Here is a 13,134-nt window from a genome sequence, read left to right on the forward strand (position 1 = left end):
GTAAATTACACACACGCACGGAAAAAAAAAAAAAGAAAAACATGCCTCTCGAGCTGCAATTTCTTTGATGAGACAAAGAACATAGAATATGAGCACTGTGTGAGAGCAAATCTCAATAGATTAATTTGAAGTGTTCACTGAATTGTGATTCCTTTTAATTAATGATAGAATTAACTGCTTTGTTAATGCGTTCCTGGAGGAAATGAGCTGCTGGCAAAGTCTGCAGCGAACAAAAGGAGGACACATCCTTCTTGACATTTATACAAGTCTAACTTTGCCAGTGTCAGGGTGCAACAGCTCTTATTGTGTGAAATTTGTCTTGAAGGAATGTTTTCCTGCGCTGTTAGGAGACAGTGACTCCACACCACTACTGTGTTTGAAATCAATAACAAACTGAGAACTGGTGTTTTCTTGGTAGCTGAAGGTGAGACATGTTACAGGGGTGTTGATGTCATTTTAAAATTGGACTCATGTTGGTTGTTGTAAATTATCAGCTGCCTGCTGTTGTGAAGAAACAGTCCATGTCATCACCTAAAGTCTAAGAAATCACCAGTTAGCAGATGGATGGATAATTCTAGGAGGATTTCGATATATTCCAACATGAGCCCTGTTTTTTTGTCATTTTGGTCATCATTCCTATTGGTAATAATAATATCAAGTGAATCGTGAGAATGTGAGAACTTGTTAATAATGGATTATTGCAAAAACGATCAAGTTGTGCTGAACAAATAATCAGTGACTAAACACATCTGATTAATGAGAGGGAGCATTTTGGATTCAACCCAAAGACTTTAGATAAAGATGGATGTAGCCTCTGTGATGTCACCCAGGTTTCTGAAGCAAAGAGGTGGGGCCTGTGTGGAGCCGTGACATCGGTGCATGCTGGTTTATCAGCACCTGTCACTCAAAGCGGCCATGCTTTATGTATACCTTTAAACCTTTATAAAATGTAAACAGGTGACTTACATAGAAATTCAGCCAGGTACAGTTGTCATGAAGGAGGAAATTAGCTGTGGGGATTGACTTGCTTTGAAACCAGCCTCAAGTGGCTATTTGAGGAACTGCAGTTTTTGGCACCTCCGCGTTGGCTTCATTTTTCAGCCATGGAGGCTACTGATTGGTTAGTTCACATTTGTTTAGACTTGATTGCTTGATAAGGTGATTGTCCTAATCTGGATTGTTCACAACCTGTGTTTTTTGCCCTGTTGGACTTCACTATAGCAATGACAACAGATATAACCAATGAGAATGATAAGTAATTCTCCTTTAAGCTTCTCCCCATTGACTTCAATTTAAAAGGACACAGGCAATTTGAAAAACCTTTTACAAGCGGGAATGGAGCTTTTGCTTCACATACAACACATGTAATAGTGTTAAGAGGTGTTGATTTCACACTCAAAGGTTGTGAGCGCCCCCCCCCCCCCCCCCTCACTAAATCTTACTGTTCACCTAATTAAACATGGCCTTTGTGGCAAATGCTTTCCTGTTTGGCGATGCACTTCTGACATCCAACAGTCAACTGATTGCCCATAAGGAAAAAAAAAAGATTACAAGGTAACACTTAACACTACATGGAGCTTTCAGACAGACGGTTGTCTCCACTTACATAGATAAGAATTACGAATGGCTGTTTCCTAGCACCAGTTGTTTGTGTAAGACAACGAAGAAAACAACATGTATGCCAGCGTTTTGATTGATTCACTTGTAGAAGCCTTCAAAAATGTAAAGGAGTTTTTCACAGAATAACCTGAGACTTAATAATGCATCAGTGTACCACTCTGACAACATCAGTACTCTGTGTGCTCTCTGGCAACAGCATAAGTGGATGTTTGGAGTGGGTTCCATGTTTTAGAACATTTTCTTTTTGACAGTGTACTTTGTGATGATTTTGTGCTCAGGAAAGACACAGAGACAGAAAATCATTGAGATTTCAGGAACAGTGATATTGGAAGTGGAATTGAGTGAGTATTACAGGCTACATCCCTGCAGGAGCTTTTAACACATACTAAATTACTCTGCGTCCACGCCCATGCTCGATATAAATCCATCAAAGGCGAGTGTGTGTGTGTGTGTGTGTGGGGGGGGGGGCGGGGGATCCCAGTGTTAACACAGCGCTATATCTTTTCATCAAGTCATTCGAGGCATTTAATGAACTATTTGAAATGTGTCTCTCCAGTGGGTTCAGATATACATCCTTTAGTAAGAGCAGTTTTTGAAGCAGCGTGTCGCTCAGTCCTGTGCCACTAGGCGTAATATGATCGCACACACTGCTCTTTTAAAAGGGCAGGTGACCCATGTAACTCCAAATACTTTAATGTAACTCCTGTGAGCATCGGCATCCTTCTTTTTAAAGAAGGAAAACCACTCCTCCTTTTGGACCACGATTTCAAGTTGGTTCAGCTATCAAGCTAGGCGGAGCACATGTTCACGTAAATGTCACCTTGTGTGAGTAGTGCTACCCCTGCCGACTCTCCAAAAAACACAAACAACAGCTGCATTTTCTATTCAAGAGCAGGGCAACGGGGCATCCATACGAGCATAATATCACGGAGCAGGCGAATCCCCGCACAGGCCTGTCGAGTATGATGTACGTAGTGGACCGGTATCTTCCCCACCAGAGCTCAGATTGTTTTGATATTTTTATTAACATGTCCTCAATCATAAATCACCTCGGGGAAGTCAGGCCGATCCCTCCTCTCTGGGCAACATCAGATTACAGGTAGAAGACAAAGTTATCGGACACCTTGCCACGTGTCCTGTGTTTAAGCTACAACACTTCTTCCTCTGTTCACGCATAAAGACTTAAATTCAGGTTACATTTAAACATTAGAATGGGAGTGGAATACAATATACATAATATTATGTAAATAGACTTTGCCACGTAGTAGCTGGAATTCGAAAGCAGCCTTCTATCCTTCATTTGCTTTTATCAAAGCGGGAGACGAAGGCAGTTGGACAGGCAGTACGCACGTCCTGCAATGTCAGGATTTGATGTTGTATCGCTTTAAATAACCTCAGAGGACATCATTTTGTGTTATTGTGCATCTTGTGATGTTATCTTCTCAAAAGAGACGTATTAATGCATTGTTTAAGCACAATACTGTGTCCATTTGCATCACAATAAGACTTCGTTTTTTTTACTTCTCAGCAAGCCAAGCGAGCAGTGCCCCCGACTCAGGCCAAGCTGCAGCCGTGCCGTTCTGCAGCCGCACACATTTTCATGTCATACTAACTTGCCAGTGTGCGCAAAACTGTCAGACTCTCTTAAAGGCTCTGGATGCTATGTGTAATTCCTTTAACACAAGGCCATGCAGATATCCTTATCATTGTTGTAATGGCGTGCTCATGCCACCCTGCATCCTGCAAGCTTGCACAAGGCAGCTGGTAATTCATTTAATTTATTCAACTCGACCCGCGGTGGATCAGACCGCGCCGCGCTCGTGTTGTGTTGACGGCCAGAATACATGGCCGGACACACAACAGCCTTCGTCCTTCAGAGGTGATCTCAGGGTCATGTGTGATGCTATCGCAGGCCAGAAATACCATCATTTCTGACTTCCCATCTGCAGCCGGGGACTTTCTAGCCACTGCTTTCATGGAGAACGAATGTGGGAACACATGGAGGAATAAAAAGTCTTGATCAGAACTTTGATGGTTTGTGAAAAAGTATAGAATTGATGTATTACAGCTAATCAACAATTTTTTTTTCTACTTTAAACTAAGTCCTCACTTGATGAAAGCATTTTTGCCCACCAACACTACAGAGACCGCCTTTGTTTGTTTAATATGTAAACACCATCTGTATTTTGTTTAATCCTCCTCAACAGGTAGCCAACTCCAAAGCGGATCTCCTGTCACTCACAACCTAGGACATTTGGCACTCTGACACGCTGATTCAGATCTGTGTGTTGGTGCTTCAAAGCAAATATCTTGTTCACATGTGGTCTGAGGCACTGCGGGTGTGTTTCACTGGATCTCAGTCAGCGCAGAGTGGGAGATTTATCTCTCATGGCCGCTCATTACGAGGTGGACTCGTCTAATGAGCTCTGATTTCACAAAGGCCTTGGCTTGACTTCAATCTAATATGAGTGTGGGGAATTAATAAGTTTGGGTTGAGTTTTGCAATTTTTGAAATGGAATCAATTTTACTCCATACACTGTCTAGTGTAACCTTAGTTATGTAATTAGCAATTTGTAGGTGAACCTTTGTGACTGTAACACATACTGTGTCAGTGTCATAATGTGTCTATCATGGCGGTCCGCTCCAAGGGTGTAGTGGTACCTTGGTACCCTGAACCCCCCACTCTCCCAGGCCATATTTAACTACATCACTAGTTCAATTAGAAGGCAATATAATGTGATATGGAATATAACTATGTACTGTACATTTACTTAAGTACTGTACTTAAGTATAAATTAAAGGTACTTGTACTTGTCCGGTGTTTCCAGTTTATACCTCTGCCTCACAGCATTTCAGAGGGAAATCTTGTCTTTTTTTCTCAACTATATTTATATAACAGCTTAAATTACTTTCCCGTCACAGATGAACATTTTACATACAAAAAAAGTTAAGCTGAAAAAATAAGATTCACTGCTATAGATTGCACAGCGCAACAGTATATAAACTACTTAAAACCAGCTCTGACTTAACCAACTACAAGAGTAAAATGCTGTGTTCACATTAATATACAACAAATTATTTTATATATTTATATAAACTTTACTTTTGGTGCTTCAAATACATTGTGCTAACATTTTCAATGCACAATTCTTACTTCTGATTGAGTATTTTCGCTCCTGTTGTTATCGCAATGTTGATGTCATTGCTTTGATTAATTTCCTGTTGACTAAACAATTACTTGGCTAATTGTTTCAGCACTAGTGCCATACAGTTTTACTTTCCATTGTCTGCCTGCTACATTGTCATATGATCTGCTTGCCTGACCCAGTGATGAACACTGACAACAATCAATCAGAGCATAATGTGATAATATGTTGATGGTGGTGACATGCTCATATTATGGGCAGCTGTAGCTCAGGTGGTAGAGTAGGTAGGCTATTAATCATAGGAGTGGCAGTCCAATCCTTGGCTCCTCTTGGCTCATCCTGAGCATCCCAAATGGTTCCAAATGTGCAGATATGGGAAAAATGTACGAACAAGAGCATCTCTCAGATAAATGTTATGTATGACAAAACGCTATTTTCCAAATTGTACACCTGGAAACAGTAGGCTGTTGCTGTCAGACAGGAAGGCAAGGACAGAAGAAGATGTTGAGCTTGCCAGCATTCAGAGAAGCATTTGTCTTGCAGGATGGTCTCGTAACCTTTCGGTTTGCCATTTGCGGCAATGTCCTGTCTGTGGGTATAGATGTAAGAGAACCCACTGGAGGGGCGCCCTCCCCACGTGCCCACCTGCCTCTCTTACTGCAGTCTGCTGTACCATGTGGAGCCCCAGATGTTGCCGGCAGAATAATCCACACTCATACACTCATGAAAGTGTCCATCTGGCCCCTCACGCACACATTAAGCCCCGGAACCATACAGGCATGGGAACACTGGGAAGCCTCTGCAGGCCTGTTATTGTGGCATTTACCAGATACAGCAGTGAGATACTGCTGTACGTCTTCTATTCTGTCCATAGAAAGCCTAAGCTGAGGTAGTGCACAGCTGAGAGTCACTTGGCTGTGACCGAGAGGTGAAACGGAGAGGGACTGGGCAGGATAAGCCTGCAGATCTCACTGCTAGCAGAGCAGAGCAGAGCAGAGTGAGGAGGATCTTTTTACATTAGCTGTGCCTCAGGCACATGCAGATAACAGCAAAGCTGCTGCCTGGCAGGAGAGGCACCAACACTACAGCCCTGCATCACAGCTGGCAATGTTTATCCAATCAAAATAAAAGACCGCTTTTTTTATTTCAGGGTTTTCTTTGCAGAATTGAAAAATATTTTATGTATTTTATTTTGGCTAAATACAGAGAGACCTGAAAATCATTCAATGTAAACATCAGATTGAGGCCTGCCTCACTTTTTATTTGTTTTCACATATAGTATAAAAACTTTAGCAAAACATAGTGGTTCAAAAATGGTTTACAGCAACACAATATTTAAGTATTCAACATAAGAATTTAATATACAAGACAGTTTCCTGTGGAATACATTTACAGGGAGGCATTTATTTACAGTAAATTCACTATGTATTATTTGAAGGGGGCTTGTGTGAAAACAGTTGTATGATGTCTTCTGTGGTTCTGGAGGAGCTACATCCTGTCAGTGACCCTGATGATGTCATCAGGGTTCATCTCTGCTCAGGCCTGTACACTGCAAATGAATAACTGAAAGCCTGTTGTATGACGGGTTTAACAGAAACAAGCTATTGGTTGCATTGTGGGTAATTTAGGATGAAGGGTTTTTGGAGCTTCACACATACACAAGATCAAAAGGTTGATCTGATTTTATGAAAGTAAAGTGCTAAAACACTGGAATATCCCTTTAACGTTTGATTCATACTAAGAATCAGAATTAAGTTTGTTGGCCATGCACGCCCAACATACAGGGAAATTTACTACACCAGAATCATAAAAGTGGTATAGATGATAATGACGTGGTCTGATCACCTGTGTTGCTGAAGCCTTAGGGGCTCTGTTTTATGACTATCCCAGCGAGGTATCTCTGCCATTAATCCGGTCAATCAGGAATAATTTGCTATGTGATCAAAAAATTCCAATGAAAGGACCAAAACCAGTGATAAAGTTCTCCTACTAACAAGTACTGCGTCTGATATATCTTATTCATGTTCCACATGTTCCACTGGTGACATGTTCCTTCAAGTTCCGTCACTACCATGAGCATATAAAATTGTAGTTTATTTAAACTTAATCCCACAATCACTGTGCTGCTGCTATACTCACTAGTACACCAAATGTGTATTAATCCACAGCTGAAAGTAGTCCCCAAGACAAAACAATTTACTGCTGTTTGAGTAATGTTTACAAAAAATTATAGTGCTCAGCTGCTTTGGGAAAATGACTGAACCTTGAATATATATATATATGTATATATGGTCTTCTCATGAATTTTGTTGGCACTAAAAACATATACAGATCCTTTTACCAAATGTTCCAGTTTCCTACCCTCATATATCATTCCACTTCTTATGTGCAGATACTATATGAGTGTACACCTGAAAAATGTTAGCAGGTGTCTTGTGGCTACGTCCAGTATGAACGTTCTGTCTGATATACTGAAAAAATGTGTAGTGCGGCATTGCATCTCTCAAAACATACAGTAGATGCAAACTGAAAGCTGCTACATATGAAAGTAATCCATAGATGATATGATTGTAATATAACACAGGGGCTACTTGTTGGCACTTTTTCTATTTGTATGATAATGGTTTATGTTTTAAGAACTAGTGTCTCCCTGGGAAGCTTTACTCTCATTTCTGAAGCAGCAGTGGGACAGACGTTGCTCTCGCCCCCGTCCTCGTCACCACTTCACAGGCTATTCAATTAGCAGAAGAAGCATGGGAGATGGAGCCATAATGGAGCTGATGAGATGCACAAGGACAGGTGACACTAATCAGAGCGGCGCCCCATTGTCTCTGTGTGGGCATCATTAAGGATAGAGAGTGATTTCAGGCTTTTTTTTCTCTCTGAGCCTGAACACACTCATGCAAGCTGCGTGCATTCTCTTCCTTATCATCAATTTGCAATGTGTGAGAATATATCCACTGAATAACGTGTAAGGGTGTGACATAGAAGAAAACAAGAATATTTGACACCTCAAACACAGGTTTTAAAGTGTAAGATCTCATAAATGCCACGCTGATAAACTGATGTGATGTCTTGAATGGCTGTTAGACACATTAAATACCCAAAGGATTTTCTCTGGCCCTCTAGTGTGTAAGCTCCCTCTGTTAGTGGTTTAGAAAAGGCTGAGACATCCACTCTTCAACACATCCACTTTCCTCACGTCCGCTTGACTGGGTGAGGCCGCTGATGAAGCATGACCTGCCGCTGCTGAGGTGGCCTCAGACCGATCCCAGCGGCCCAGGCTCGTTCTGTCTTCCTCAGAGCCCCTGGCCTGGACAGTGAAGGAGCTCAGCTCAGCCTGCCGGTATCGGCTGCTGAGGTAGCTCGACAGACACCTGAGAAAACACCACCAGAGTACAAACGTTAGGAGGGAACAGACTCAGGGACTCAAGAGTCTGACTGTGTCATCCTACATATTTCTGTCATGCAAGTCCAATTAGGCACATTCACACTTCATCCAAAATAACTTTGTTAGTATAATAACATAATCCTAATCTCATTATTAAATCCCTCTCCTCCCATTAACTGAGTCTTTAGAGTATGTGTGAAACTGAATCCAGGGTGCTGCTCAGCCTCCTGATATGATGTGACAATACAGTCAGTAAGACCTAGTCTATCCAATTATTTAGAAAGTGTACATATTTTCTGTGTGAAATATTGTCTAAACCAAGAATTGATGTCTCATGTTGATTTTAAAACCATTTAAATGTGTCTGTATGACAACCTGCTACAATGGAATAAAATGATGTATTATATTCAACAGTGTTTCCTCCCAAAAACATTTACATATTACTACTTTGCTTTGCCAGTTCATTTTAGAAGCTGTGGCTTTCTTGTGCTGCAGAGAAGTTCACAGATCAAAGATCATAGTTTTGGATAAATATGGAAAAAGTAAGGGTCATCCAATTTTGTGCTTCAGGTTAGCATTGGCTTCTTCAATTTAACCAAGAGCATGATCTTCCCGTATTAAACCTGCAATAATTGACTATTTTTGGATGCTTAGGGAGAGCACAACAAGGTGCAAAAACATCTATGAAATAGTGACACCTAATAAGCTGATTAGGTGAAGATGTTAGACAGTCAAGTTTCTGGCCAGCCAATAAATTTAAACCCAATAATTACTTTACTCAACTCTAATTTGGTCTCCACCAACCCTGAAAAAATATCTGGTTCTTTAGCTGCTAAATGCCCCAGTCTGTATAAGGTAGTGTGCAGTGGGGTTTTTCTGAGCATTTTCACTGAAAATAACTGCCTGTTGTGGTCGGAAACAATGATGAGAACAGGGAAAATGAAAAAAAAAAAAAAAAGGTTTCAGGCCATAAAACCAAAACAATGAGCCAAAAGGAGCTAAAATGTGAGGATGCTCTTTTTCTGTTTTACATTATTTTCTATCTAATGTTTTTTAACAGTGTTGGAAGGACAAAGAACATGCAATTTGAAGGTGTCACCTTGGGCTCTAGGGAACATTTGATGGGTGTATTTCACCTCTGTGACTACGACATTAATCAATAAATTGTGAGTTGCATCCCTGCTTTCTATAGCTGGACTAACATTAGCATCATTTGGAATCCAAATCCAATGTTCAGTCTCCATTTAGCTCTACTTTTGGCTTTCCAATCATCGCTGGAAAAAAGTATCTGGCTCTTTAGCCGCTAAATGCTCCATTATGTTCACTGGATAGTCTTTAACTTTGTCTGTGTGCTGTATGGTGATGAGCAGGTGCTGTACAGAGGGTTTCTAGAGCTGATGAGAGTGGTGTGATCAAAATAAATAAAGTGGTGAGCAGTAAAAGCAAAACAATGAGCTGAAAGATGCTAAAAAGCTGCATAAGGTAACATCAGAATCGGGTGATACAGTAATTCTCTGTGGATTTGTGACTAGGTGTGACATCTTTTATATTTTACACAGTCATTTCATCCATTGCTGATATAAAACCATCTGAGTAGAGCAGCTTTCACTTGCTTAAATGCTTATTATATTTTAGTTGGTAGGAGCGGAAAACAAATGAAATACATTTCAGTGAAAAACATTCTGCATCAAGTTTGCAAATGTGCAATTTAAATATTTTCATGTTATATTGCTAAAAGTGTAGTCCATTAACTTTTTTAATGTGTGTTAGCTGTATATGAATGTATTTTTGGGAGAAAGGGTTGTTACAGTGTATTACTGTCTGGTGATTGGCCAAAAAGTTACAAGTACCCCTAATAATTTCCACCTAGTGTAAGGCTGTGGGAGATGTTGAAGAAGTAATGACCATATGTATACATTTAGTTTCCAAAGCTCTAAAAGTTTTATGGACCCCAAACACAAACAAATACATAAAACTATGTATAAAAAAGTACATTGTATAGCTTCTCTGACATTGTACTCCACATGCTGTAGGACATAAAAATGTGCATATTTTAATCTTGGAAGACAGCTAAGTGCTATCATGTGATTCTTCATGTTGGTGCACACCAGCAATCATAGATATCATAAGGTTCATGTGACTGATGTAGGAGTTAATCATGATAGCTTGACTCTGAGGTGGTTGTACGGCCTCATACTGTATTATTTTCTTTAATCAGTGGCCACTTAATATCAAGACAGACACCTATCAGCAATACCTGGCAACCTGAGCGAGGACCATAGAAATCAAGGCTGGTGCTCATTATTTCCACATGTACTTTTCCATCTTTAACTTTCAATAATACATTTTTGGGAACTGTTGTTTGGTACTACACTGGTCAGCAAAAAAAAATCCTTCTCCCTCCAGATTGACTGGATGCATAACCTCAGTCCACATAGTAATTGTCTACCGAGGCAAATCAATGCCTCAGATCAGAATTGAAGCATTCTGCTTGTTTACAACATCTATCATTTGCTCTTATCAAGTGTGATCAGAGCAATTTTCCCTCCTTTAATATAGGTTTGATGGGAAAGAGAAAAGCTCAATTCTCAGAGAATTGGAAAACACATTTCTTGTGCTTTGTGGTAACTAAACTGTCAACAGATAAGAGAGTCTATAGTATCAACTTGTGGGCAATTCATCTTACAATTGTGCGGTTGTGTTTTCATTTGGAACAGCTTGGAAATATGGTTTGAGGCCTTTGCTCAAATGTCACAGCAAATGCTTTGTTCAAATGCTTGCACGAAGGAAAACGTAAAGCAGAATGCAAAGTGTGTATACGCTGCTCTCTTTCTTTCCCCAGATTCTCTAACTAACAGACATGTGACAAATTAAAGGAAAAACCAGTATAAAGCATGTTGAGCCATCAGAGCAGCTTAAATGCTCTCTGGACTCTACTGGAGGGATGGACACCATTCTTCCAAAAGATATTCCCTCTCGAGGTGTTTAGATGATGATCGGTCCAAAATCTCCCATATGTGCTCAGTTGGGTTGAGAGCTGGTGACCGTGACGGCTGAAACATAAGATTCACATCATTTCCTTACCCATTAAACCCTTCAGTGACCCCTCGTACTCTATTGATGGGGCCATTGTCATCCTGTTTCTCCACTCATATTTCAGGTTTTCCTTTAATTTGTCACCCGTCTGTATGTGTAGTTGTTACTTCAAAAAAAAAAAAAAAAAATCACATTTGTACTCTTGTGTAGACTTATATCTGCAAAAGGGCGATGAGCTTCTCGTCCTCAGGCGGCTCTGCAAACTGCTGCAGACAGTAGCGTGAGGTGAGAGAGCAGTGTAGGCCACTTTGTATCATGTCAGCGCTAGCGGTTAGACGCCATCTCCACAGTGTCCCTTGTCACCAATCACATCCTTTTAAACCACCCAGGGAGCTTGACACCCCCCCTTGCACACACACACACACACACACACACACACACACACACACACACACATACACATACACACTCCCTTATCTGTCAATGCTGCTTAAATAATGTAATTAATGACTTAATTAACATTTCCATAATCTATTTTAATAAATCTAACACGGCATAATGAGAGTTTCTAACCTCCAGGCAATGGCATATAAAAATTCACAGTGCGGAGCTGCATGGTCAGGGCACTGTCTCAGCGCCGCGACTCCTGCCATGACAGTAAAGGAAGGAGAGGGTGCATATTGTGTGACAGCCTTCTGAAAGGCAGTTCAAGCCTGACAAATGTCATGTGACTTTGTGAATCTGTCCAATAACAGACCTGCACAAAGAGGACAAGGGCTAAACAGATTGTTGTGGAAGCTGAAAAAGGAAGTCAAGAGTCCCATAGACTTAGATGGAAATGAGAAAGATCTATGTGAAGGAAGTTTGTCAGCAGACCTCCAGGAAGAACAAATGACACAGCGTTGAGCCTGATCACAATTCAGAGTCTCTCCTCTTGTGTTATTTTGTTGCTTTTAGCACTTCAGTCCAAAGCTGCAGAGCTCGCTTTTCTATTCTTGCATCCAATGTGTAATGATAAAATGTCTCCATAATAATAGGAAAACTTACTCTTCTTCTGTAACTAAACAGGGAAGATACAGAACTAAACAGAAATATAGTGGTTATCAAGCAGTGTTAGTCTGACATTGTTTTATGTGTATATATACAGTTTCTGTATGTATATATCCAAGAATGTACTGTAGAACCTCTCTGACACTCAGCCCAAGGCCCATTGGTTCCTACTGAGGAAGTAATTTAGTTTCATTTAAGTAATTTCTTAAACTTAAAGAAATTTCTTAAATCAGCTTTAGTAGCTGTAGTTTTTAGTAAACATTCGTCAAACAGGAGGAAATAGTGCACTGGGACTATTTTCAGTTGCAGATTGATACACATTTGTTGCTCTTTTGCACTTTTTACAGCAGCTGGATGGTGCATGAGGGATTGAGTTAAAAAGAAAAATACTAAAGTGTGTGTGTTTGCATCCATAGTAATAATCCTTTATAATCTGCCAGTCGGTGCAATAGTGCGGCTCTGTGCTCTATGACACAGAAATAAACAGAAGATTAAAAAAAAACAAAACAAAAAAAAAACAAAAAACAAAAACACTGGTAAACAAAATGACCATTACTTCTCATTGTGTTGGAAATACACTTTTGCAACTAACATATCAAATTTATTAAGACCTGTCCTGTCACAACTAATTTTAGTAAATAAATTGCTTTACAGTAAACCAAACTTGTATCCGAAGTGTTGCAGCTATGGTAACAGACAGCAGGTAACAGAGACTCAGTCAGGAGGGAAGCAAAATGCTTTAGCCCGCTACCATTAGACAGACATTACTGCATGTTACCATTTCATCAAGAGTCAGTGTCAATGATCCCATGAGTACACAGCACAGGTCCAACACAAAAAGGTCATTCCCAACTGTTTACTTGTTTATCTTTGTCTTAAAGCCCTGTTTC

The 13,134-nt window shown here is 40.3% G+C and overlaps 1 protein-coding gene across 1 annotated transcript in view; it reads right to left on the reverse strand.

The window, feature by feature from the left end:
• Positions 1-5,996: 5,996 nt before the first annotated feature.
• Positions 5,997-13,134, reverse strand: part of LOC139626749 (uncharacterized) — a 71,357-nt gene continuing 64,219 nt past the window's right edge. The window contains exon 5 of the mRNA XM_071487229.1: positions 5,997-8,144. Coding sequence (XP_071343330.1) covers positions 7,922-8,144 — 223 coding nt within the window. The 3' untranslated portion in view covers positions 5,997-7,921. The remainder of the gene's footprint in view (positions 8,145-13,134) is intronic.

This window comes from Trachinotus anak, unplaced genomic scaffold, assembly GCF_046630095.1.
Source record: "Trachinotus anak isolate AG129_WGS33_773 ecotype Australia unplaced genomic scaffold, CSIRO_AGI_Tana_v1 ptg000010l, whole genome shotgun sequence".
Taxonomy (NCBI): domain Eukaryota; kingdom Metazoa; phylum Chordata; class Actinopteri; order Carangiformes; family Carangidae; genus Trachinotus; species Trachinotus anak.